The 27,500-nt window shown below is 45.9% G+C and overlaps 1 protein-coding gene across 1 annotated transcript in view; it reads left to right on the top strand.

Moving 5' to 3' along the window:
• Positions 1 to 20,261, top strand: part of LOC143290751 (uncharacterized) — a 33,368-nt gene extending 13,107 nt beyond the window's left edge. The window contains exons 7-14 of the mRNA XM_076600265.1: positions 736 to 914; positions 3,534 to 3,753; positions 5,092 to 5,308; positions 6,767 to 6,875; positions 7,513 to 7,711; positions 9,425 to 9,521; positions 12,059 to 12,238; positions 17,158 to 20,261. Coding sequence (XP_076456380.1) covers positions 736 to 914; positions 3,534 to 3,753; positions 5,092 to 5,308; positions 6,767 to 6,875; positions 7,513 to 7,711; positions 9,425 to 9,521; positions 12,059 to 12,238; positions 17,158 to 18,392 — 2,436 coding nt within the window. The 3' untranslated portion in view covers positions 18,393 to 20,261. The remainder of the gene's footprint in view (positions 1 to 735; positions 915 to 3,533; positions 3,754 to 5,091; positions 5,309 to 6,766; positions 6,876 to 7,512; positions 7,712 to 9,424; positions 9,522 to 12,058; positions 12,239 to 17,157) is intronic.
• The last annotated feature ends 7,239 nt before the right edge of the window (positions 20,262 to 27,500 follow it).

Raw genomic sequence — 27,500 nt, forward strand, 5'->3', positions numbered from 1 at the left:
CTCCCCGTCCACTGGACCTTGAGTGGTGGTCTGGACACTAGTCATTCGGATGAGACGATAAACCGAGTTCGTGGGTGCTGCATGCACTTAGCGCACGTTAAAGAACCCACGACCAGAAAAGGGTTATCCCTGGCAAAATTCTGTTGAAAAATCCACTTCGATGGGAAAAACAAATAAAAATTCAGGCAGAAAAGAATTTCTTTTTTTGAATAATAAAAAAAGGGTGGCACTCTCAGTTTTGTGATGCGCTCTCCCTGAGGAGAGCAGCCCGAATTTCATACAGAGAAATCTGCTGTGATAAAAAGAAATACAATATTGTATTTGTATTTCTCACAGATTTCTCTGCGAAATTTGGGCTGCTCTCCCCAGGGAGAGCGCGTCGCTACACTACAGCACCACCCTTTTTTTTCCCTGCGTGCAGTTTTATTTGTTTTTCCTATTGAAGTGGATTTTTCTACAGAATGTTGCCAGGAACAATCTTTTTGGTGCCGTGGGTTCTTTTACGCGCGCTAAGTGCATGCTGCACACGGGACCTCAGTTTATCGTCTCATCCGAATGACTAGCGTCCAGACCACCACTCAAGGTCTAGTGGAGGGGGAGAAAATATCGGCGGCTGAGCCGTAATTCGAACCAGCGCGCTCAGATTCTCTTGCTTCCAAGGTGGGCGCGTTACCTCTAGGCCACCACTCCACTGTAAGCACTTGTCCAGCTGTGCAGCATGCCCTCACGTTGCAGATCACCTTCCTCATCGACTGGGACAACGCGAATCGCTACCCAGCTCTCATCCTCTTCTTCATCAACGTGTGTTTCCTGTTCGCCACCGTCGGTTGGATGGCTCAGTTTTCGGAGGACGCCAGAGAGGACATCGTGTGCAGGGTGGACGGCACGGCACGGAAGACTGAACCGCAGCTTGGGTGAGGCCTGTGTGTGTGTGTGTGTGTGTGTGTGTGTGTGTGTGTGTGTGTGTGTGTCTGTGTGCATGTGTGTAGGGGGGCGGTGGTGTGTATGTGTGTATGTGTGTGTGCGCGCCAAACACACACGGATTGACATAAGTTTACAGTTGGGCTAACAGCAAAGTGAAAGCTGAATCAATGGTTTCTTCATTGCAGCTTAGTCTTTTGTGAAGGACGATGACTCTCAAACTAGGAGACCAAATTGCACTGGCTCTTAGTGCTGCAGCCTAGGGGGCTAGCTGGCCTTTTGGAGGAGGGGGGGGGGGAGGAGGGAAGGGCGGGAGGGGGACGTGGGAGGGGCAGGGATGGGGTGGTGGAGTAGGTGGGTGCGTGCGTGCGTATGGGTGGGTAGTGGGGGTGCGTGTGTAAAAGTAAGTAGGGTGAGCTGCTAAGTAGACTCTGTTAAGATTGCTGTGTGCTGCTTCAATGCAGGGTTGTGTGCTGCTTATGCTTAGGCTCAGATCTGAGTTAGTGTTGCTATGTGATATTCTTTTGTAAACACTCATCAATAAAAACCACTCCATGTTGCCCTGCTTTCTCGGTACGAGGAGAGAGTGAGAGTGCGTGCATCATCCGTCTTCCAATCATATATTTTACCTTTCTGTGTGTCTCTCGAACCCTTTTACACGTGCATGCGTGCGCACGTGCATTGCATGTGTGTGGGTGTTATTTGTTGGTGTTTTTATGTATTTCTTCTTTTTTGTGTGTGTATGTGTGACTTAATTCTTTGTGTGTCTGTTTATTTGTTTATTAACAAATGCAGTAACTACTACATCTACTGCTACTGCTGTTGCCGTTGGCAACTACTACTGCTAGCTACTTCTTCTTCTACGACTACTACTATGCTGCTGCTGCCACTAAAACTTGATTTTTTTTGTGTTTTTAAACACATACACACACGTGCATGCGTGCAAGAACACACACACATGCATACTCGCGCGCGCGCGCGCAGGCGAAATGGCATGACACCGTTGTCGGTCAGGTTGCCAGGGGAAGGAAGCCAGCCAGGCAGAAGGGTACTGTGAATGGAGTGAGGGAAGGAGAGGGGAGAGAGAGAGAGAGAGAGAGAGAGAGTGTGTGTCTGTGTGTGTGTGTGTGTGAGAGAGAGATAGAGAGAGAGAGTGTGTGTGTGTGTGTGTGTGTGTGTGTGTGAGAGAGAGAGAGAGAGAGAGAGAGAGGAGTGATGGCCTCGAAGTAACGCGTCCGCATAGGAAGCGAGAGAATCAGAGCGCACTGGTTCGAATCCCGCTACAGTCGCCAGTATTTTCACCCCCGCCACTAGACCTTGAGCGGTGGTCTGGACGCTAGTCATTTGGATGAGACAAAAAAACCTAGGTCCAGTGTGCAGCATGCATTTAGCGCACGTGAAAGAACCAACGGCGACAAAGGGTTGTCCTTTTGGTAGAAAAACAATCAAACAAACAACGAAACAAAACAAAACAAAAAACAAATGCAGACAGGGAAAAAAAACAACAACAAAAAAAAATGTGTGGCGTTTTCAGTGTAACGACGCGCTCTCCTCGGGGAGAGCAGCCCGAATTTCACACAGAGAAATCTGTCAAGATGAAAAGAGTGATACAATACAATACAATACAATACAATACAATACAGGCTTACGTCCCTTGCCATTTCCCCCTTTAGCTTCGCATTTCTTCTTCCACAGCAACAGGACTGCGTTCAAAATTGTTTCATTTTTGACACACACTGCTTGCTTTGAATGTATTGGCTCCACAGTGTCAGTCAGAACTGGCTGTCTGAATTTCGTGTCTATGGACAGGAGGCTCCTTCTCTGTGTCTGTGTCTGTGTCTCTCTGTCTCTGTCTCTCTCTCTGTCTTCCTCTTTCGCTCTCCTCTATATCTCCTCTCCCTCTCTCTCTTTCCCTCCCTATCTATATCCCTTTCTCTCTCTCTCTCTATCCCCCCCTCTCTCCCTCCCTTTATCACCCTCTCTCTTACTTCCTTTCGTTTTTTGGGGCATTCGAATTTCGCACCATCATTAAAAAAAAAAAGTTGTTTAAACTGCATGTTCCAGGTCTTCTTATATGGGAATACAAATAGATGGACAGCTCATTTGCCAAGAAAGCTGAAGCCAACTGGACGCCATATTGATACTCGTATCTGACCGTCAGTTGGAAGTCGTCTGCTAAGTTGTTGGTAATTTTTTAAGTGTAACCGTGTATCTTCGATGAAATCGTGTAATGCTTGCCCCAACGACATACCAGATATTGTGTCTTGATTGATGTCTACCAATGGTTTATTTACCAAAGTTATTACAGGAAAACAGTGCAGTGACACGTTGCTCAAACTTGCTTTGGAGGCACACACAGGAATGTCAGCTTAACTAACGCCACGAGCAAGTGAAAGCTTGCCGTGAAGCAGTCATCGTAGCCAGCTGAGCGCTCGGCTACATATATGAAGTTATCGCTTCGCGCTATACTGACACGAATAGCAAATGGCTGATTGAACACTTCCGTTGGCTTCAGTTAGCAAAGGGGCGCAAAAAAGACATGCACTATCCACCTATTTTTAGACCATTGGAAAATCACCTTGACTGACTGACCCCCTTGACCCCTGCAACAGGTCAGGCGAAACGGCGGCGTGCACGGTGGTGTTCGTGATGATCTACTACTTCACCATGGCGGCCCTGCTGTGGTTCGTCATGCTGTGCTACGCCTGGCACGTGACCTTCCGCGCGCTGGGCACCCCTCGCGACGACCTCAGCTCCAAGACGGCCTACTTCCACCTGGTCAGCTGGTCCATCCCGCTCGTGCTCACCATCGTGTGTCTGGCCATCTCTGAGGTCAGGGGCTTTTGTGTGTTGGTGGTGTGTGTGGGTGTGGTGGGGGATTGGGGGTGGGGTTGTGAGGGGGAGTGGGGGGGGGGGGGTTGTGGACGCTCGTGCTCACCATCGTGTGTCTGGCCATCTTTGAGGTCAGGGCTTTTGTGTTTGTGTGGGTGTGGGTGTGGGGGGTTGTGTGGGGTGGGGTTGTGTGTGTGTGTGTGTGTGTGTGTGTGTGTGTGTGTGTGTGTGTTATTTGTATTTGTATTACTCTTTTTTTTGTCACAACAGAGTTCTCTGTGTGAAATATGGGCGGCTCACCCCAGGGAGAGCGCGTCGCTTCATTGAGAGCGCCACCCATTTTTTTCATAATATATATATTTTTTTTTTGCATGCAGTTTTGTTCATCGAAGTGGATTTTTCTACAGAATTTTGCCAAGGACAGCCCTTTAGCTGCCGTGGGTTCTTTTACGTGCGCTAAGTGCAAGCTGCACACGGGATTTATCGTCTCATCCGAATGACTAGTGTCCAGACCACCACTCAAGGTCTAGTGGAGGGGGAGAAAATACTGGCGACTGTGCCGTGATTCTAACCAGTGCTCTCAGATTCTCTCGCTTCCTAGGCGGACACGTTACCTCCAGGCCATCACTCCACATGTGGGCTCTCGTGCTCACCATCGTGTGTCTGGCCATCTCTGAGGTCAGGGCTTTCTGTCGGTGGGGGTGGGTGGGTCGGTGGGTGGGCGAGAGTGTGATGTGTGTGTGTGTGTGTGTGTGTTATATGGTGTCATTTGGTTTTTGCGTTTCCACCATACCATATTATTGTTTCTTTGGTATTTATACACCTTTTGGCAGTTTCTGTAGATAACCTTGATCTTTTTAAGGTGCAATGTACATTTCCATTTTTGTTGTTGTTGTTGTTGTTGTTGTTGTTGTTGTTGTTGTTGTTGTTGTTGTTGTTGTTGTTGTTGTTGTTGTTGTTGTTGTTGTTTGTTGTTTCTTCTTCTTTCTTCTTTTTTCTTCTTCTTCTTCTTCTTCTTCTTCTTCTTCTTCTTCTTCTTCTTCTTCTTCTTCTTCTTCTTCTTCTTCTTCTTCTTGTATTTAGTTGTTATCATTATTAGTATTATTATCATTATTAATATTATTACTTTTGTTGTTCTTCTTATCATTATTATTATCATCATCACCATCATCATCTTCTTCTTTTTGGATTGAGTTATTATCATTTTTAGTATTATTATCATTATTAGTATTATTATTGTTGTTGTTTTTCTTCTTCTTATTATTATTATTGTTATTATTATCGTCAACATCATCATCATTTAATGCATTCCCCACCCACCCACACCTGGCCACCCAGATTGACGGGGACTACCTCAGCGGCATCTGCTTCGTCGGGTACCACAACCACTCAGTGCGGGCGGGCTTCGTTCTGGTGCCCGTGGCGAGCGTGCTGATCGTGGGCCTGTTCTTCCTCAGCAAGGGGCTGCTCACCCTCGTCCGCATCAAGCGGGACGTGCCGGAGTTCGTGGGCGAGAAGGCCGCCTCCAAGATCCGTGGCACCATCGTCAGGATCGGTGAGATCGCGTGTGTGTGAAGATGTAACTTGCTGCGTGTAACTGCTGCTGCTTCTTTTTCTTCGTTCGCGGGCTGCGGCTCGTATGTACACGAGTGGGCTTTGTACGTGTATGACCGGTTTTACGCCGCCATGTAGACAGCCATTACCCGCTTTCGGGGTTGTGCATGCTGGGTATGTTTTGGTTTCCCCAAACCCACCGAACGCTGACATGGATTACAGGGTCTCTAACGTGCGTATTTGATCTTATGTGTGCGTATACAGACGAAGGGGGTTCAGGAACTAGCAGGTCTGCACGTATGTTGACCTGAGAGATCGGAAAATTCACCACCCTTTACTCACGAGGCGCCGTTACAGAGATTCGAACCCGGGATCCTCAGATTGAAAGTCCAGCGTTTTAACCACTCGGCTATTGTGCCCGTCTCTCCGTGTACCGATTTCATGGAACTAATAACAAGTTTAAAAAAATTCATCATCGGGATCGGTGAGATCGCATGTGTGAAGGTGTTATATTGTGTACTGATTTCATGGAACTAATTACAAGTTAAAAAAAAAAGAAAAAAAAAAAGAATGTGACAAAATTATTATGTTGTACGGTGGCTTGTCACTCGCGTAAAAAAACCCCACCAAAAAACAAAACAAAACAAAAACAAAAACAAGAAACATCACAAAAAACACAACAAAAAAACCAACTATCAGTCAGATCTAATGTTTTGGTGGGCTTACACAAAGAATCTAAAAAGCTACGTTTTTGGGTTATTTGCCGCTCACGTAAACAAACGGTCAATAATAGTTTTATTCTTGGGTTATTTGTTGCTCATCAAAACAGTTACACACAATTTTATTGTTGGGTTATTTGTTGCTGACACAAACAATCAATCAAAACACTATTTCATTGTTCGGTTATTTGTTGCTGCTCACACAAACAGTCAGCTAGTATTTACACATGGTCAGTACCCTTCAGCATACACGTGCTCATATGCAGTCACACATGCATATGCATACACATACACATATACAGACATTGTCACACAGAGACAGACATAGAAACGAACAGAGACAGACCAACACACAGACAGACACACAGACACACACACATACACAAACACGCGCGCGCACACGCACACACACTAAGACACTAGCACAACATACAGTAACAGTAGTCGTAGTAGTGGTACTGACCAGAAAGCAACGATTCTACTGTCTCACAACCCTATTCTTTGTGTTTGATGACCGCCAGGTGTATTCTGTATACTGTCCGGCAGGTGTGTTCTGTTTGATGACTGCCAGGTGTATTCTGTTTGATGACCGCCAGGTGTGTTCTGTTTGATGACTGTCAGGTGTATTCTGCTTGATGATCTTCAGGTTTAGTCTGTTTGATGACCGCCAGGTGTTTGATGACCACCATGTATATTCTGTTTGATGTACCGGCAGGTATATTCTGTTTGATGTCCGGCAGGTGTATTCTCGACGCTGGCATTGTCGTTCGGGATCATCACCTTTGCCATTCACGTCTACATCTTCGTCTGTGAGACCCAGTGGACCACCAGTCTGGATGACTATTTGACGTGAGTGTTCGTCGTTTTTCGTCTTCTCTTGTCGTTCCTGTTGCTGTTGCTGTAGTGGTTAGTCGTAGTAGTAGTTGTTGTTGTTGCTGTAGTAGTTGTTGATAGTACTAGTAGCAACAGTAGTAGTAGTAGTAGTAGTAGTAGTGGTAGTAGTAGTTCTTGTCCTTGTTCATGTTCTTCATTCTTCTATTCCTTCGCCGTTTTTTTTTCTCTGCATCATGTTCTCCTTTTCCTCCATTTTCTTCTTCGTTTTATTTTCTCTCCTGCTATTCCTGTTTCTTCTTCTTTTGCGCATTTTATTTTAGAACGTTAATGTACGTGCGTATACGCACCTGTGTTTCCGGACAAATTCCTTCCTTGTTGTTGTTGTTGTTACTTTTCTTCTTCTTCTTGTGTGTGTGTGTGTGTGTGTGTGTGTGTGTGTGTGTGTGTGTGTGCATGTATATATATTCCGTCATCCATCACCCCACTACACCGTGGGTGGGTATGTGGGTGGGTGGTGGTGGTGGTGATGGCTCTAACCTCCTCTCCCTTTCCACCAGTTACCTCCCTTCTCACCCCCCTCCACCCCCATCCACCCCTCCACCCACCCACCCACCCACACATCCACCCAACACAACGACACTGCTCTTCGCAGATGCCTGACCAACAGAACGGTCACCCACAGCGTCCTGGTCGGCGGTGGCGGAGGCAGCAGAAGCAGCAGCAGCATGGTTCGGCCCGCCGGGGCCCCCAGCCCTGCCCCCTGGGGGAACCAAACCTTTCGGCCCCGCAAATCTTACCCTTGGCCGGACTCGGGCTCGGGGCCTTCCCGGTCCCCTTGGGGGGGGCCCGGGGTTTGGGAGGGGGAGGAGAGGAGGGGGGAGGGGGGGAAAAAGAAGGGGAGAGAGGGAGGGGAGGAGAGGGGGGAAAGAAGGGGGAAAAGAAGGGGAGGGAGGGGAGAGAGGGAGAGAAAAGGGGAGAGAGAAAGGGGAAAGGGGGGGAGAAGGGGGGGTTGGGGGGGGGGGGAATTGGGGGAAGAGGGGAGGTGGGAAAAGGAGGGGGGGAGAGAAAGGGGGGTGGGGAGGAGTTAGAGAGGCCCCGAAAGGGGGGCCCCATCCTCGGGTCGTCGGGCTGCCTTTTTTTCCCGCCTCTTGTCTCTCCCCTTTGGGTCTGCGTTTGTTTTTCTTCCTTCCCTTTTTTTGGGGGCCCTCGGGGGTTTTTCTATCGGTTCGGGGGCCTTTTATTTTTTCCCCCCTTTTTTTCTCTCTCTTTTCGTATTCCTCTTTCCCCGTCCCCCTTTTCCTCTCGCCTTTTCTCCTTCCTCTCCTTTGCCTCCCCCTTTTGCTCTCCTTTTTCTCTTCCCCTTTTTTTTCTTTTTTTCCTTTTTTGGGGGGCCCTAAATCTAGTTTTTTTTCTCATTTTTTCCCCTCTCTTGTTTTTCTCTCTCTTTCTCCCTCCTTTTTCTCTCTCTCTTTCTCGTTTTGCTCCTTTTCCCTTTTCATCCCCTTCTTCACTTCTCCTCTTTTTTCCTTTTTTTTTCCCCCCTATTCACTTTGGGGTCTTTTATTTCTCCCTCTCTTTTTTCGCGCCCTTTTCTCCTCTCTCTTTTTTCTTCTTTTCCCCTCCCCCTTTTTTCCCCTCTCCTTCCTCCCCTTCTTTTCTCTTTTTTCTCTTTCCTCTCCCGTTTTTTTTTCTCTCCTTCTCTTTTTTTCTCCTTTTTTTTTTTGTTTTTTTCCCTATCATCTTTCTTTCCATTATTTTTCCCCTCCTTTGCTCTCTCCTCTTTTTTCTCCTCTCTTTTCTTTTTTTTCTCTCTCCCCCTTTTCTCCTCTCCTTCGCTTTACTCCCTCTCTTTTCTCTGTTCTTCCTCCCCCTTTTTTCCCCTTTTTCTTTTCCTTTTTTTCCCCCCTTCTACTTTCTTTCGTCTTTTTTATTTTTCCCCTTTTGTCTTTTCCCCCTTTTGTTTGGCCCCTTTTTCCTCCCCTCTTCTCTCTATTCTCTCTCTTCTTTTGCTTTTTCCCCCCCTCCCTTTTTCTTTTCCCCTCAAAAAAATTTCCAAAACCTTAAAAGTTTTTATCTTTATTTTTTAAATATTACAAAAAATTATATTATTATGGGGCATCTGCTTATTTCTAATTTTTTCCATGTATTTGCACAAATTTTTAAATAAAATTTAAAAACCCCCCCCCCCCCTAAACCCCCAAACGCCCGAAACCGCCCTTCAACCCTTCCCGTTCCTAGGGTTTGGCCCCCCCAAAACCCCCCCCCAGCATGCCCCCAAAAACCCCGCCCCAAAAAAAAGTATGGCTGCCAAACCTTTTTGGGGGGAAACCAAACCCCCCCCCCCGGAAAAACCCCCCTACGCCCTTTTTACCCCGGGGCCCCAATGGGGGGAAAAGCCGCCCCCGCCCCAAAAAAAAAAGGGCCGGGGGGCCCCCGGCCCCCTTTCCTTGGGGCCCCCTTGGCCCGCTTTGTCGCCCGGCGGGCCCCCCCCCAAGTAATGCCGGCGGCCCCCCGGCCGGAAAAAATTTCCCGCCCCCCGGGCGCCCCCCTTTGGGGCCCCCCAGATGAAGCTTCAAATACACGCCCCCCCCGAAAAGGGCCCGCCGCCGGGCCCCTCCCGTCCGTCAGCAAACCCCCGCACACAAAAGACGAACCCCCTCGGTCCGTTTCAAAAAATTTCAGTTTTTTTTCAATTTAACTTTCCAATTCAATTTCAGTTTTTGAAGGAGGGGGTCCATTGTGTTTTGGACCAACCCCCAATACGGGCCCACCCCACCCTTTTTGTAAGCAGATTGCCTGACAGCAGTCACAGACTCCCAAACGCTCATAGACCTTGAGTGCCTGCTTCTATATTTGTGTACCTTTTTTTTTCACTTGATTTTGCCGGAGGAACACACATTGCCATGGGTTCTTTTTCAGTGCGCCAAGTGCGTGCTGCACACGGGACCTCGGTTTATCGTCTCATCCGAATGGCTACACGCTCAGATGGCCGCGGAACTCTCCAGCGGGCTATTCATACAAACGGAGTAGGCGAGATGGGAATGGCGGGCAGGCGAAACGGGATGAAAAGGCAAACTGTGAAGAGACCTACGTGAGTGGCGGCATGATCAAGGAGCAGGTGAAACAGGGGTGATGTCCCATTTTACCGTCCTATGTAGAGTGATGGCCTGGAGGTAACGCGTCCGCCTAGGAAGCGAGAGAATCTGAGCGCACTAGTTCGAATACCGGCACAGTCGCCATTCTTCCTCCATTCGACCATGAGTGGTGGTCTGGACGCTAGTCATTCGGATGAGACGATAAACCGAGGTCCCGTGTGCAGCATGCACTTAGCGCACGTAAAATAACCCATGGCAACAAAAGGGTTGATCCTGGCAAAATTCTGTAGAAAAATCCACTTCGATAGGAAAAACAAATTTAAAAAAGTGCAGGCAGGAAAAAAAAAGAAAAAAAAAGGGTGGCGCTCTTAGTGTAGCGACGCGCTCTCCCTGGGGAGAGCAGCCGAATTACACACAGAGAAATCGTTGTGACAAAAAAGAGTAATACAATACAATACAATACAAATTATTGCACGTATTTAAATGCGTGTTTTGCAGTGGAGTCATACTGTCGTATGAGAAATGACATATTGCATGTAGGCGACCCTTCTGATCAAGAAATAGGCACAGTAGGACGTGAAATAACCCATGACTTGAACCCGAACCGATACTTATTGTCTCAAGCCGGCATTTTTCATTTGTTTTGTTTTGTTTACATCTTCATGGTTTGCGGGACCAAGAGCAGGAGAAAGCAAGATGGCCACGCACTAGTTTAATGACTGAATCCGTATCAGAATTGTGTATAATAACATTCGAAACAAGAGTCGAAAACCAGTGAAAATGGGTTACAACATCCACTAATGGTAATGTCGCCATTGAAAATGGGTTACAGCATCTACTAATGGTAATGTCGCCATTGAAAATGGGTTACAGCATCTACTAATGGTAATGTCGCCATTGAAAATGGGTTACAGCATCTACTAATGGTAATGTCGCGATTGAAAATGGGTTACAGCATCTACTAATGGTAATGTCGCGATTGAAAATGGGTTACAGCATCTACTAATGGTAATGTCGCCATTGAAAATGGGTTACAGCATCTACTAATGGTAATGTCGCCATTGAAAATGGGTTACAGCATCTACTAATGGTAATGTCGCCATTGAAAATGGGTTACAACCTCTACTAATAACGGTAATATCGTTTCATTCATGCACACACACACACAGTATTATAGAAAATGTATCCAAAAATCGATTTAAGAAATTGCTTAAAGACTCAAATAATCAGTATTACCAAGCAGGGGGTGGGGGCTAGGGGGGGAGAGGTGGTTGGTGAGTGGGTGCTTGGAGGTTGAGGGGTGACGGTGGTTGTGGTGGTGATGATGATGATGATGATGATGGTGATAATGATAAAGATGATGATGGCTGTGGTGGTGGTGGTTGTTGTGGTGATGATGATGATGGTGATAATGGTGATGATGGTTGTGGTGGTGGTGGTGGTTGTGGTGGTGATGATGATGATGATTATGGTGATAATGATGATGATGATGGTTGTGGTGGTCGTGGTGATGGTGGTGATGATGATGATGATGATGATGTGTGTGTGTGTGTATGTTTGTGTGTGTGTGTGTGTGTGTGTGTGTCCCCTCCCCCCACTTCAGTGGTTGTAAAGAATAACGCAGTCAGAAAATATTTAACAAGAATAAGGCTTGGTGTTTCACCATTAAAATGTCATTTGAACCGTTTCCGCGAGGCTAAGGAGAAATGTTTGGGTTGTCCTTTCTGTGAGGGTGTCTATGAATCAGAAATCCACTTCATGCTCATTTGTCCAACATACCAACAGGTTAGATAACAGTTTATTCTTTAAAAAAAAAATCTATGAACGACCATCTATGTTCAGATTAGCGTTATTGCTATCAAACGTGAAATACTCGATGAAAGTCGCGAATTACAAAGATTAGGCATTCCAGTTAAGATCGTGCTACATGGATGGATAATGTAATTCAACACCTTTGGCATGCAATGTACGCTATCTTCTTTCGTCTGATTTTCCTCCCTTCCCCACCGTTCCCTTTTGACATGGGCAAATAACCCAGTTCAGTAAGCTATATTTTGTCTGTTGTCTCTCTCTCTCTCCCATCCCACTTCCCGCACCACACAGGGATGAAGTTTGATCTGCACAGCATGGCTTCCAACATGTCCCACGTCAGCACCTTCTCCCCCACCGCCCCTCTCCGCGGTCCCGGTCCCCGGCCTCCTCCTCCTCCTCCTCCTCCGCGGGGCCTCCCTGTAGGGCTGGTCCACCCCTCCGCGGCCCACCTCCGGCGCTTTTCCGATTCTGGTATGGCTTGTCTGCGTGACGCTGTTCTGTTTTGTTTTTATTTTTTTTAAATATAACATGTCAGTTTTCGATTAATACATTGTTTCTAAATGTATTCAAAGTAGTATTCTTCCAAATACTTCTTTGTCTGAATAATCGGTTTTCATGGACAATTTCAGTGAATATTTTAACATTATACATGAGTTTGGAGTTATCTGAGATTTAGCTTGCTCTGATGTGAGTGTGTGGATTCTGTGTGTGGGATAGTCAAAGAAATCATCTTTGACATTATAATACATATACGCCAAAAGACATACAATAAGATCAACATTAATTATCGGAAAAAAAGAAGAAAACAAGAAAGACGAAAAGTTGACGCCCGGACAGGAGGCAGGTTCTTCCGCCCCCCCCCCCTACCCCCCCGCCCCCACCCGAAACGACGCACAGTGATTTTTCTTCTGCCGGACGTACTGGTCAAGGAGACGTTGTTCTGTTGGTGTGGTTTGTTTTGTGTGTGTCTGTTTTTGTGTGGTTTGATTCCGAACTCCTCCTCCTCCCCCTCCCCTTAACCCCACTTACACGCGCGCGCGCGCGCGCACACACACACACACACACACACACACACACACACACACACACACACACACACCTTCCTTCTCCTACGACCCCCCCTCCCTAACCCCGTTCGCCCATCATTATCACTACCATACCGGTATTATCATGATCTTCATTATCATTGTCATAGTCTTTAACTTCTTCCTCTTAAATTCTAGTATTCTGTTTTGAAAGGAGCAGTTGTATTTTCATGACAACTAACAGGACAGTCTGCAGACAAAGTAAAACTGAACGCGTCGGTACATTAACAGCGATAAACACGAAGGTACACACACACACTTACACACACTTTCGCACTCGCCAAAACCTCTCGCGTTTGACCATCGACGTCGTGATCTTTTCTAGAATTTTTTTAATTTTCATGTTTGCATCAGAAATGTGTCAAAAACATTCATCTCACCATTTTTTTGTGTGTGGTCAATTATTTCTTCTGTGTCTTTGACAAGAATAAGTGGTGTTGTCAGAGTTTCTTGAAATGTGTTAATACTCAGTTTTAGGGGTTGAGGTGAAGGGTTACTGTCTGGAACACAATGTTTTGGCCACGTGATTATACTGCTTGTTTTTTGTCGTTGAGTGACCGCTGTAAGCCATCTACTCATTCATTGTCCAAGCATAAGACAGTTAATTCCAAAAGATGTAGCTGATGACTTTTCTACCAATATTCCAGTATCCATTGAAAAGATTTTGAATGATTATTCACTGCTTTGAAAGTTTTTGGAAATTTTAAACTCCAGTCCAGTTGGTATCCTCCTTTGATGTATTTTGATTAATGTCGTTATTTATATTTACATTGTCGTACATTGCCCTTCGAAAAGGGCGAAAAGAAGACGAAGAAGACGAAAAAGAAAGAACACTGTTCTGTAGAACTGTTTGTTCTGCTCAAGATCTGGAGAGAGGGACATGAAGTTTGGCGAGGGAGAGATTACCGACTCCAGAGAGAGGAGGCCGTTTTGTGTCTCGTGCATGCATGTGGTGAACAATATCAGGATTATACCTGTGGACAGGTGCGTGTCTGCGTTGCCCAAAACTGACCAGTGGGGGAAAGCTGACCGGTGCTGCTGAAAGCAGGACTGGGGGTGGGGGTGGGGGTTTGCACGAGCGAACGTAGCAGCTCTAAGCTTGCTTCGAGTTAAGAATGTTACCTAACTCCACGGTAGATTCCATCCACTTAAGCACGTTCTTAACTGCAAGCAGTGATAAGAAACTCAAGGGAGAGCTGGACAGTACAAGGTCTTCAGAGAAGAAGCCCCCGATCAGTCATATGTTTCGGCCCTTAACTCCTTACACTCTAAGGGGGCCGGGCCGCACCCAGGTCATGACTCCTGGATGCCCTTGTATTGCCGCCTTTTCCTTCTTTTCCTGGTCCTCAGCAGGTTCGAATCGGCGCCTCCTGGGGGGTCGCCACTTCAGGACTGAGTCACCTTTTCTGGCAGACGTTTTAACCACTGAGTCATCGTATACCTAGTTTGAGTAGGGAAAATTTAATCCTTATGAAGTTTACTTTCATTCCTCCTCGACCAGATCCAGCTGGAACTCTTTTCTGCTGCTTCTGCCATTGCCTTGAGAGCCCATGTCCTCTCTCTGCCAGAAATCGACAGCTGTTTCATGAGGCTGTGGGCAGACAAACCCTCTTGCACCAATCTCTATGGTAGGGACCTTGGCTTGGAAGCCAGATTCTCTCAGGTTACTGGCTAGTCTAGCATACTTCTCGGTCTTGTAAATGTGGGCTTCCTCCATTCTGCTTTCGTATGACACAGTGAGCTCAATCAGAATCGCTAAGTTACCTAACTCCACGGTAGATTCCATCCGCTTAAGCACATTCTTAACTCCAAGCAAAACTAACGCTGCAAAGATCGTCGCCACGTGCAACCCACCCAGGAGCTAGGGTATGGGGGCGTGGCACGTGACCACCACACCCTTCTCCTCCCTCGTCACCCTCTCCTCCCAGCCACACCCGCACGCCCCCGTCCCCCGCCCCCCGACTCTCCAGCGCCTGGGGACTCTTGAGCACAGTGCACTGTCACCCAGTCTGTGAAGGTGTTAGTCGTGTCCGCTTTGTCCGACCGTCAGCTGGCGCTTGACAGCAGTCTTCTGTCAATGGCTAGTGCAGTTCATGGTGGCCCGGGTGCTGAAGCGTCCCGGCGCCTAGGAAGCGAGGTCTCGGGGTCGAATCCCACTCTCGCCGGAATTTTCTTCCCCTCCACTAGACCTTGAGTGGTCTGGACGCTAGTCATTCCGATGAGACGATAAACCGAGGAGGTCCTGTGGGCAGCATGCATTTAGCGCACGTAAACGTTTAACTCATGCACGGCGACAAAAGGGGCGTAGCTGTCAAAATTCCTGTAGAAAAATGCACTCTGATAGTTTCAGTTTCAGTTTCAGTAGCTCAAGGAGGCGTCACTGCGTTCGGACAAAACCATATACGCTACACCACATCTGCCAAGCAGATGCCTGACCAGCAGCGTAACCCAACGCGCTTAGTCAGGCCTTGAGAACAGAAAAACAAAACAAAACAAAAAACAAAACAAAAACAACAAAAACAAAAAACAAAAACAAAAAAAACGGGGGAATAAATAATAGATAAGCTTGCATAAATAAATAAATAAATAAATAAATAATAATTATAATATAGAAAAAGGTAGTAGTAATAATATTAGTAATACTAATAAAATGATAATAATAAAACATAAATAAATAAATAAATAAGACAACAATGGTGATAAATAAGCAAATAAATGTAAAATATGAAGACACACATTCACACATACACCCACACATGCATAACAGAAATGCACCAGACATGCAGTTTCACATATATGAAAGCACAGTCAAATACATATAAACGTACATGAGCTCCAACACACACACACACACACGCATTACCGTGCACCTCCTCTACCCCCCTCCTCCACACACTCATTTCTAGTCTAAGTATCGCAGCTTCCACGGCACACACACACACACACACACAAACACACACTCACAGAGATGAACACTTACTTGTACAAGCACATATGAAAGCACAGTCAAATACATATAAACGTACATGAGCTCCAACACACACACACACACACACACACACACACACACACATTACCTTGCACCTCCTCTACCCCCTCCTCCACACACTCATTTCTAGTCTACGTATCGCAGCTTCCACGGCACACACACACACACACACACAAACACACACTCACAGAGATGAACACTTACTTGTACAAGCACACACACATACGCCCATATCTCCCACCCCCAACCCCACACACGTACATACAAAGATATATATATATATATATATATATATATATATATATATATATACACGTTCCAATATCCTGTTGCTCCCACAGTGTAGGCATGCATACACTCACATACCTCATCCTCTACCCCACCTCCCCCCGCACTCCCACCTCCCCTCACACACACACACACACACACACACACACACGTACACATATCTCTCCTGACACTTGTGTACAATTTCACTCTCGCGCATTCACAAACGCACTCAAAAGCACAGACCCACACATACACACAAACACACACAGCCGCCACTGACTGGCCGCAAGAGGGATGGGAAAAGATCTCTGATGCCAAGAACGTGGCGTCTAGTGTGTTGCTCGGTCTATTGTATTTGGAAAGGCCCACAGAGACTCTGTTCCGTTTTGAAGAAATTTGCGCAATGTTGGTTTGGAAATGATGCCGATATTTGTTTGATTTGCAAAGCATCGTGCTCTACCTTTCATGTTAGATTTGCGGCCGCTCCCTCTCTCTGCTTCTATTTCTTTGAGGCGATCGATAGTGAAACAAACGCACTTGCTGACAGAAAAAAAAGAAGAAAAAAAGTTTGGTGCTGCAGTGCGGCAGACGTGCTTTCCCCGACGAGAGTGTCACGAATTTCACAGAGAAATATTGCAAAAGAAAAGAAAAAAAAAAGAGAAGAAAAAGATGAATAAATAAATAGATAAATAAGTAAAACACACACACACACACACACACACACACACACACAAAAACAATAACAAAAAACAATACGATATAAACACAGTGCATCAACATAACACAACACAACACAGCTCAGCACAGCACAACACAACACAACACAACGCAACAAAGCACAGCACATCACAACACAGCACAGCACAACTCAACACAACACAGCACAACACAACGCAGCACAGCACAGCAAAGCACAGCACAACACACAAAATCAAAAAACGGTGAAGAGTAAAAGCAGACCTCCATGTTTTTGTTTTGATTGTTCGCTGACTTCAAAGCGACATCCAGCAAATAAAAGCCCCCTGGCTGTGTGGTGCGTGTTGCAGACGTGGCCTCGCTCATGTCCCGGAGACTGTCCCAGGGTTCCCACCAGTACGCCGACATCCGCGGCAAGGGCCACTACGTCTTCATGGAGCGCGACAACTCCTCCAACAACGGGTCGCAGTTCGAAGGCTGGCGGAGGCGGCGCCGACGACGCCGGAAGCGGAGAAAGAAGCGAAACATCATCCGACCCATCCTGGGCCCGCTGCTGTCCGGGGTGGGCTTCCGCCCCATCAAGCCCGACAACGGCGACACCGCCGCCGCCGCCGCTAGACGTGCTTCCGAGTCGTCACTGCAGAGCAAGGCGTCGCTTCAGGGCGGCGGGGATACGGCGGTGTTCCGGAGGGGCGGGTCATCCTCCTCCATCCCCGGCTGTGACCCATTGCTCGGCGGCTCCGTCAGCGGCACGGACGCCAGGAGCCACCCGGGCCGCAGCCGTCGCCGCAAGCTGCCCCGTCTGGCGCCACTTAGCCAGCAGCGGCTGCGCAGCCTGAGCAGCAGCCGGTCCTCTGTAACGCCGTTCGGGCTGGGGCTGGGGCTGGGCGGGGGCAGCTTTGCAGGCCTGCACCACCCGCACCAGCAGCAGCACGGCGCCTACAGCCAGCCGCAGTACCCGCCGCACGCCCTCTTCCCGCCCCTGTACGGACCCGGATACGACTACGCCCAGTTCTACGCCAGCGGAATGGGATACCCGCAGATGCCTCCCTACCCGTACTGGCCGCCCTACCCCTACCCCCAGTACCCTCCCCCTCCTCACCCCCAGCACCCTGCCCCCGGCGCTGCTGCCCCTCCTCCCTCTGCTGCTCCCCCTCCCCCTCCACCTCCTGGAGCCGCCTCGGACTTCTCGGGGCTGAGCGGGCAGGGCGGCGGGGGGTCTGTGCCGCGGGCCACCAGCACCCCGGACATGGAGAGGAAGCGGGTGGTGACGGCTTCCACCAGCAGACGGTCTGAGGTGACCATCGAGACCCAGCAGACGGAGACCATCTCCCTGCAGACCCTCAAGACAGGCCCCGACCTGAAGAAGACCCCCCAGCCTGTGTCCGACGATTCCATCGAGGACCTGAACTCCTCGGAACTGGAGGACTCCGCGGCGGAGAAAGAGGAGGACGAGGATGAGGACGAGGAGGAGGAGGAGGGGGAGGAGGAAGAAGAAGAGGAGGAGGAAGAGGAGGAGGAGGACGTGGATGAAAATGACACTGACAATGACACGACGGCTGGGGAGGCTGAGGACGAAGTGTGAAATGAAGCCCTGGAGAGTGACCTGCTCTGCTTCACCCGTACGGCTCTAGAACCACGAGAGACCAGTTTTTGTGACAGACTTGGAAACGTGAGAGACGGGATGTTGTGACTGACTCTGAACCAATTAGAGACTGGATGTTGTGACTGACTCTGAACCAGTGAGAGACTGGATGTTGTGACTGACTCTGAACCAGTGAGAGACTGGATGTTGTGACTGACTCTGAACCAGTGAGAGACCGGATGTTGTGACTGACTGAACCAGTGAGAGACTGGATGTTGTGACTGACTCTGAACCAATGAGAGACTGGATGTTGTGACTGACTCTGAACCAGTGAGAAACCGGATGTTGTGACTGACTCTGAACCAGTGAGAGACTGGATGTTGTGACTGACTCTGAACCAATGAGAGACTGGATGTTGTGACTGACTCTGAACCAGTGAGAAACCGGATGTTGTGACTGACTTTGAACCAATGAGAGACCGGATGTTGTGACTGACTCTGAACCAGTGAGAGACCGGATGTTGTGACTGACTCTGAACCAGTGAGAGACCGGATGTTGTGACTGACTCTGAACCAGTGAGAGACTGGATGTTGTGACTGACTCTGAACCAGTGAGAGACCGGATGTTGTGACTGACTCTGAACCAGTGAGAGACCGGATGTTGTGACTGACTCTGAACCAGTGAGAGACCGGATGTTGTGACTGACTCTGAACCAATGAGAGACCGGATGTTGTGACTGACTCTGAACTCATGAGAGACCGCATGTTTGTGACTGACTCTGAACGTATGAGACTGGTTTTTACTGACTCTGAAATTGTAGTAGTCACACTGTTGTTGTTATGGCTGATTCTGAAAACTTTGCGAGTCAGATTGTTGTTTTTGTAACTGATTGAAACCATGAGAGACCATATTTTTTTGACTTACTCTGAAACAGTGAGAGACTGGATGTTTTGACTGACTCTGAAACCAGACAGACCAGATGTTTTGACTGACTCTGAAACTAGACAGACCAGATGTTTTGACTGACTCTGAAACCACGAGAGACTGAATGTTTTGACTGACTCAGAAACAGTGAGACCAGATGTTTTGACTGACTCTGAAACTAGACAGACCAGATGTTTTGATTGACTCTGAAACAGTGAGAGACCGGTTGTTGTGACCGACTTGAACTGATGAGAGTCAGAGTGTCGTTGTTGTGACTGACTCTGAACCCTTGAGAGACTGGTTGTCGGGACTGACTTTGAATACTGGAGAGTGCGTTATAGCATCTAGCTAGTTGCTTGTTGTTTCGTCCATTGTTTTTTTTTCCCGTTGGATCTGGATGGTTGATGGAATATTGGGCCGTGAGTGTTGACACTTAAGTGAACGTTATTATTATTATTACTACTACTATTTTACTATTATTATTATTATTATTATTATTATTACTATGATATATTTTGAATTGACATTTTGATACTCAAACATCCTGTCCAGACGCTTTGTTTTCTTTAGTTTGATTTCAAGGCCCGGTCAGTGTGCTAGGTTTACAGCGGAAGCCAGGCATCTGCTATTTTTTATGTCTTTAACTGCAGATGTGGTGTAACGTATATGGATCTGTCTGCACGTTCTGATCATCCCCTGGAAACCGAAACTTGCACTGAAGTTTGAGTTGGTTTGTGTTTGTGTGTGTTTGTTTTAGATATTTCTATTCAGAACAGTTTTTGATGAAGGGAATGCGGATTCGCTGTGAATGATATTAACAGTTCTGTATCTATTTATGTTTGTTTGTTTTGTTTTTATTAGAGATGCTGGATTATATGCTTACTTTCATATTTTTTTTGAGAAAAAAATTATTGATGTATAGAGAGGAATCGATGGATAAAAGTATGCAAATATATATATATATATATATATATATATATATATATATATATATATATATATATATATATATATAAATAAAATTAAAGAGAGATAGAGAATGATCGATAAGATCTGAAGACGGAATGATGATCTTACAAACCTTTGCGCCTGCTGAGATGTTTGAAGGAGGGGATCAGGGTGTAATGTTACAATATCTTGGACAAGAGACGTGGTCTGCGCGAACTGTGTGTGGGGTAGAGAATGCCACTCTGGGATAGGATAGGCCTGTTAATTAAGCCACTACCGACAGTGCGCCAGAAATATCATGCACCCAGAGCACGCAGCTTCATAGTCTCCCAGGACTGAAGGATACCTGGGAATGCACAGTTGACCTACCAGAGGGAAAGAAACACCAGGAAATCATCAGCAAGAGCGGCATGAGACCTGACATAGTACTCCACTCCAAGGCAACGAAACAAGCGATTCTGATCGAGCTCACTGTGCCATACGTAAGCAGAATGAAAGAAGCCCACATCTACAAGACCGAGAAGTATACTAGCCTAGCCAGCAGCCTGTGGAGAATCTGGCTTCCAAGCCAAAGTCCTTGCCATAGAGATTGGTGCAAGGGGGTTAGTTGGCGCATCTGCCTACAACCTCATGAAACAGCTGTCGATTTCTGACAGAGGGAGGACATGGGCTCTTAAGACAAAGGCAGAAGCAGCAGAAAAGAGTTCCAGCTGGATCTGGTCGAACTAGGCGTACGATGGCTCAGTGGTTAAAACGTCTGCCAGAGAAGGTGACTCAGTCCTGAAGTGGCGACCCCCCTGGAGGTGCGGGTTCGAACCTGCTGAGGACCAAGGAAGAAAAGAAAGACGGCAATACAAGGGCATCCAGGAGTCATGACCTGGGTGCGGCCCGGCCCCCTTAGAGTGAAAGGAGCTAAGGGCCGAAACACTTGACTCAGGGGGTCTTCTTCTCTGAAGACCTTGTACTGCCCAGCTCTCCCTTGAGTTTTTTGATTGATTGATACTTATATAGCGCCTATCCTCGGTCGGAGACCAAGCTGTAAGCGCTTTACAAACACGGGGTTATTACCACAACAGGCTTCCTACCTGAGTAGAGCCGACTGACGGCTGCCATTGGGCGTTCATCATTCGTTTCTTGTGTCATTCAATCAGATTTCAAGCACGCACACCTACACACTCAGACAAACAAGTAACATTTAACATTTTACGTGTATGACCGTTTTGTTTATTTACCCCGTCATGTAGGCAGCCATACTCCGTTTTCAGGGGTGTGCATGCTGGGTATGTTCTTGTTTCCATAAACCACCGAACGCTGACATGCGTATTTGATATTCTGCGTGCCTATACACACGAAGGGAGTTTCAGGCACTGGCAGGTCTGCACACCTGTTGACCTGGGATATCGGAAAAATGTCTACCCTTTACCCACCTGGCGCCACCGAGATTCGAACCCGGGACCCTCAGTTTGAAAGTCCAACGCTTTAACCACTCGGCTGTTGCGCCCGTTTCTTATCACTACCATGTAGAACATTCTGCTTGGATCGGACTGGTCCTTGGAGGATTTCATTGTTGTTGTAGTCGTTGTTGCTGTTGTTGTTGTTGTTGTGTATCTTCAGTGTACTGATAATAATAATAATAATAATGGATACTTATATAGCACACTATCCAGAAATCTGCTCTAGGTGCTTTACAAAAACGCTTTTGTTAACATAATACATCATATCTATGTTACATACACACACCAAAATGTGACTACACACACACACACACACACACACACACACACACACACACACACACACACACACGCTGCATACATACATTTTAACATACATGTGTATCTAACAGCTACCCTAACACATACGCACACATAGGCAGGCACAAACTTACATAAACACACAATACACATTCATATATATGCATGTAGTTATGTACACATACATATGTATACACACATAGTCAAGCAAAGCACAGCTAACGCAAAGGAAGTGGACCTGCCACAATTGAACTTATTGCTGAGGGAAAAGGTGAGTTTTGAGACGAGATTTAAAAGATGCGAGGGAATCAGAATGACGGAGGTTATCAGGGAGCTTGTTCCACGTCTTTGGCGATTGAAAAGAAAACGATCTGTGTCCATAGGTCTTTTGATCTCTGATGATCTAGAGAAGAGTGAATTCTGAATGGGATGTCTATGTCCTTCAACAAACAGTGTGTTTTGAATTCCACTGATTCTGCTGACCCGTTGGTGTCGTGATGGGAATCATTCTGGGGTAGGTTCCAGGTGTGTGTGTGTGTGTGTGTGCGTGTGTGTGTGTCTGTGTCTATGTGCGCGTACGCGTGTGCGATGGTTATTGCATTTGTACGTGCATGCTTGTGCATGCTTTTATTGTTGAGAGTAAGGAAGAAAGAGGCGGTCAGCTCACACCAAATGAACCCCAACTACACAAGTACGTTTATTTTATTTTATTTTATTTTATTCTATTTTTTTCACTCCTGTGGTATTTGGTGGGCTGTCAAGGCCGGACAACCGCGTTCAGTCTGTGCATTATGTTCCCCCACCTTCCCTGGCACTGTGTTTCTCCATTTACCTCCCTTTATCCGTTTTTCAACACCCTCCCATGCTCTTTGGTTCTCTCTCTGCTGACCTCCTTTTATCCGTGTCTCTGTATCTGTCTCTCTCTCTCTCTCTCTCTTTGAACCTCTGTGTACATCTTTGAGATGAGATGGCACCGCAAGAGCAGACGCACAAATTTTTTTTTGTCAGTTCACATGAATTGCACACGTTCAGAGTAGAGCTTGGGTTTATAACTAGCCTGTTTATTTTTCAGAGTATTGCATAATATTTATAGAGATATTATATATATATATATATATATATATATATATATATATATATATATATATTGTACTGTTTATTGTGTTCATTTGTTACAAATGTTAGATAGTCTGTTATCATTGTATTACCGCGGGTGACTTACTGACAATTGAAAGCGAAAACTACTATTAATAGACTATTGATAATAATAATAATAATGATAATGATGATGATGATGATGATGATAATAATAGTAATAAATTTTTATTATTATTATTATTATTATTATTATAATAATATTTTTATTATTATTGTTATTATTATCACCTTCATCATCGTCATCATCATTATTACTGTTGTTGTTGTTATTATTATTATTTTGAGGGAAATGTTCCTGTCATACAAGATGATATTGTTTCCTCTGATTCGCAAAAACGCCTAGTCGTTGATATAACAGTAAGTCAACTAAAGTTTTCCTTTTCAGTTGCTATGCTTCTGTCTTTGCATCTGTTCTTTTTTTCTTTTCTTTTTCTTTCACTCTATCGTCCTTCTCAGAGTTTTTTTGTTTTTTTTTTTTTTTTTCCTGCGCCCCCTTCGTATGTACACGAGAGGGCTTTTGCGTGTATGGCCGTTTTTACCCCCGCCATGTAGGCAGCCATATTCCGTTTTCGGGACTTCTTAAAGTATGACTATCCGACATTGCCTTCGACGGAGGGAAAGTTTGAGCATAAAATGTGCAACTTAGTGCCCCCCCCCCTCCCCCCCCCCCCCCACACACCCAGCCCCTCCCCCTCCTTTACTCAGCTCTGGGTAGGAGTCAGCCACGGGCCCAAAACGCCCGGCCCTGTCGGGGATCGAACCTACAATGGCGCATAATCATAATGCATAATCACAATGCATGATCATGATGCATAATTGAAAAAAAAAGTGTAACGACATAAAATTATAATTTCTGCACTCTGTGGGTTTTTGCCACAGTCTCTCTTCCACGTGGAAAAGAGAGTATTGCAAATACCCATATGTGTAAGCCATTGCACTCATATTCAGCAGAAATCACTGGCTGTCACAGGTACAATCTTTGCTGTGGTTTTTCTCATGTCTTCGAAAGATTTGACGATAGAGACTGACGCGTGCGCGCTTTCGTCGTCGTCGTGTGTGTGTGTGTGTCGTCGTCGTCGTCGTCGTGTGTGTGTGTGTGTGTGTGTGTGTGTGTGTGTGTGTGTGTTTGATGATTATGATGATGATGATTATTATTACCATTATTATTATTATTATTATTATTATTCGATCTCTTTGATTTGATATATATAATAGTTACAGTTTTATATATTCTTCATTGATCTGATTGGGATATATATATATATATATATATGTGTGTGTGTGTGTGTGTGTGTGTGTGTGTGTGTGTGTGTGTGTTTTACAATCAATGTAGATTATATATTCCCTGACTTGTTCTGTCAGTACGTTGCTGGAACTTTTCTCCTCTGAGTGGCTGTGGCGCTAGAAGGTAAAGAATGTTTTTGTATGACAATGGCGACGACGACGACGATGATGACGACGTTGACAATGGTGGTCATGATGATGACAATGAAGATGTATGTAGGCCTGCGACGACGGCGATGATGAAGATGTTGATAATGGCGGTTATGATGATGACGATAAAGATGTGTGTATTTCATTGTCACGAGGAAACTGACGACGAAGATTGTGACGTTGATGATTACGATTATGTCATGATAAGATTGTGACGTTGATGATTGCGATTACGTCATGATAAGATCGTGACGTTGATGATTAAGATTATGTCATGGTAAGATTGTGACGTTGATGATTGCGATTACGTCATGATAGATTGTGACGTTGATTATTACGATTATGTCATGATAAGATTGTGACGTTGATGATTGCGATTACGTCATGATAAGATTGTGACGTTGATGATTCCGATTATGTCATGATAATATTGTGACGTTGATGATTGCGATTACGTCATGATAAGATTGTGACGTTGCTGAATACGATTATGTCATGGGTATGTACTTCTAAGAGTTTCTTTTTGTGTTGTGTTGTGTTATTTATTTCATTTTTTTTCCTTTTTAAAAAAAAATCTGTGTATTGTTTTACTTTCATTTTTCAACAAATTTCTCTGTCTGAAATTTCGGCTGGTCTTTCCGGGAAGAGCGCTACAGCGTGGTGTCACCATTTCTTTTCTTTTTTTTTCTTTTTTTTTTTTTTTCTTTTTGGTTGTTGTCAGTCTGCACGTGTGCTTGTTTTTACAATCAAAGTGTTTTTGTTTGTTTTAACATGATTTTTTCGGGGACAGCCCTTTTTTGATGCCGTGGGTTCTTTTACGTGCGCTAAGAGTGAAGGCTGTGCACATACACGGGACCTTGGGACCTTGGTTTATCATCTCAAGAGAAAGACCAACACCCGGACCACCACTCAAGTAGAAGTTTAGGTTGTGTGTGATCGTGCGTTCGAGCTTGTGTATGTGTGTGTGTGTGTGTGTGTGTGTGTGTTAGAGAGAGAGAGAGAGTGGGTGTGTGTTTGTGTGTGCGTTTGCACACGCCCATTCGTGCGTGCGTGTGTGTCTGTATCTATGCCTTTTTTTTTTGTTCGGTTTTTCACATTTTTTTTATTGCTGATGTTATTTTATTGATGTGCTTTCTTCTTTTTCTGGTTTCATTTCAAACGTGTGCTCTATTGTTTATTGTGTCCTCTGCCTAACAGTCGCTTTTTTCTTGCCCAGGTCTCTCTCTCTCTCTCTCTCTCTCTCTCTCTCTCTTTCAGAAAAAAGGTTTTGTATGCTTTGTTTTCAAAGCGGAAAGGTGATTCTGATGTATCTTACTCACTGAATGAATGATCAAGTGTTTTCAGGAGAAGAAAACAATAAGAAAGTGTATTTGCACCGTTTCCATGGTGTGTGTGTGTGTGTGTGTGTGTGTGTGTGTGCGTGCGTGCGTGCGTGTGTGTGTGTGCGTGTGTGTGTGCGTATGCGTTATTATGTGCGCGTATGCGCCTCTGTGTGTGTGTGTGTGTGTGTGTGTGTGTGTGTGTGTGTGTGTGTGTGTGTTCATATTACGTTGTTATGTTGCTCATACTGTCAGGACCATATCGCTATCTACACATAATGTAAAAATGAAATAATTAAATTTAAAAAAGAAAAAAAGAAAAAAGAAAAACCAGTTTTCTTCATCATCAGTTAACGTGACTATAGGTTCCCAAATAATTTTGCGTTCTGTCATATTCGTTATCATTCTCTTTTGGTCATGATTTTGATAGATTGGTGTATTTTGCGCAGCGCAGACACAGACACAAGACACACACACACACACACACACACACACACATACAGATAGACACACACACACACACACACACACACAAACACACACAGACACACACACACACATACTTACACACACACACACTTACACACACACTCACACGCAGTGCACACTCACATACAGACACAGACACAGACACACACACACACACACACACACACACTTACACACGCACTCAAACACACACACAGCCACACACAGCCACACAAACACACACACACACTTACACACACACTCACACGCAGCGACACACTCGCACACAGAAACAGACACACACACTCACACGCGCGCACACACACACACACACACACACACACACACACACACACACACAGAAACAGACAGACAGACACACACACACACACACACACACACACACACACACACACACACACACACACACACACAACACACACACACGCTTTTACTTTGTTGGGGGGTGGGGGTGGGGTTAATTCTGGGATATGCTGAAATTACTACTACTACCGCCGGATATATTCCAAGATTCAAAGACGTACCTCCGGGGGTATATGTGAACAACACCAGAATTGCCCCCCAGGGTTTAATCTGCATTAAGAGGAGGGGCAATTTTGAGGTATCCTAAAATGACCCCCCTCCTACCTTGTCATATATCTTTCGATTTGTACCTCTGTGTGCCTTTTTCGGTATTTCTTAAAAAAAGAGGAGGGGGTAGATCTGGTAAAAACGGGGGTGGGGGGGGGTGTGGTGGTGGTGGTGGTGGGGATTAATCTAGATCTACCCCCATAGGGTAAGTCTAAAGCCATTCCTAAGGCCTGGAGGCCTGGAGATAAAGTGTTTTTTTTTTTTTTCTTAACCCGTTCCCCCGCGTCCTCCCCCCCCCCCACACACACCCGTCTCTCTCTCTCTCTCCATCATTCTATCCTTCCCTTGTCTCCCTGATACAATTACCATAATCGCCGCCTTCGGATGCGATATCAAATCAAAAGTCGATACAGTTTAGCCACCTGTTCGTGATCAGTTTACAGAAAAAATGCGTCACACACAGCCCTTGGCGAAACGGAAGCACTGAAACCTGAATTGTTTGGTAAGTATGG

The sequence above is a fragment of the Babylonia areolata genome, chromosome 16, assembly GCF_041734735.1.
Source record: "Babylonia areolata isolate BAREFJ2019XMU chromosome 16, ASM4173473v1, whole genome shotgun sequence".
NCBI classification, from domain to species: domain Eukaryota; kingdom Metazoa; phylum Mollusca; class Gastropoda; order Neogastropoda; family Buccinidae; genus Babylonia; species Babylonia areolata.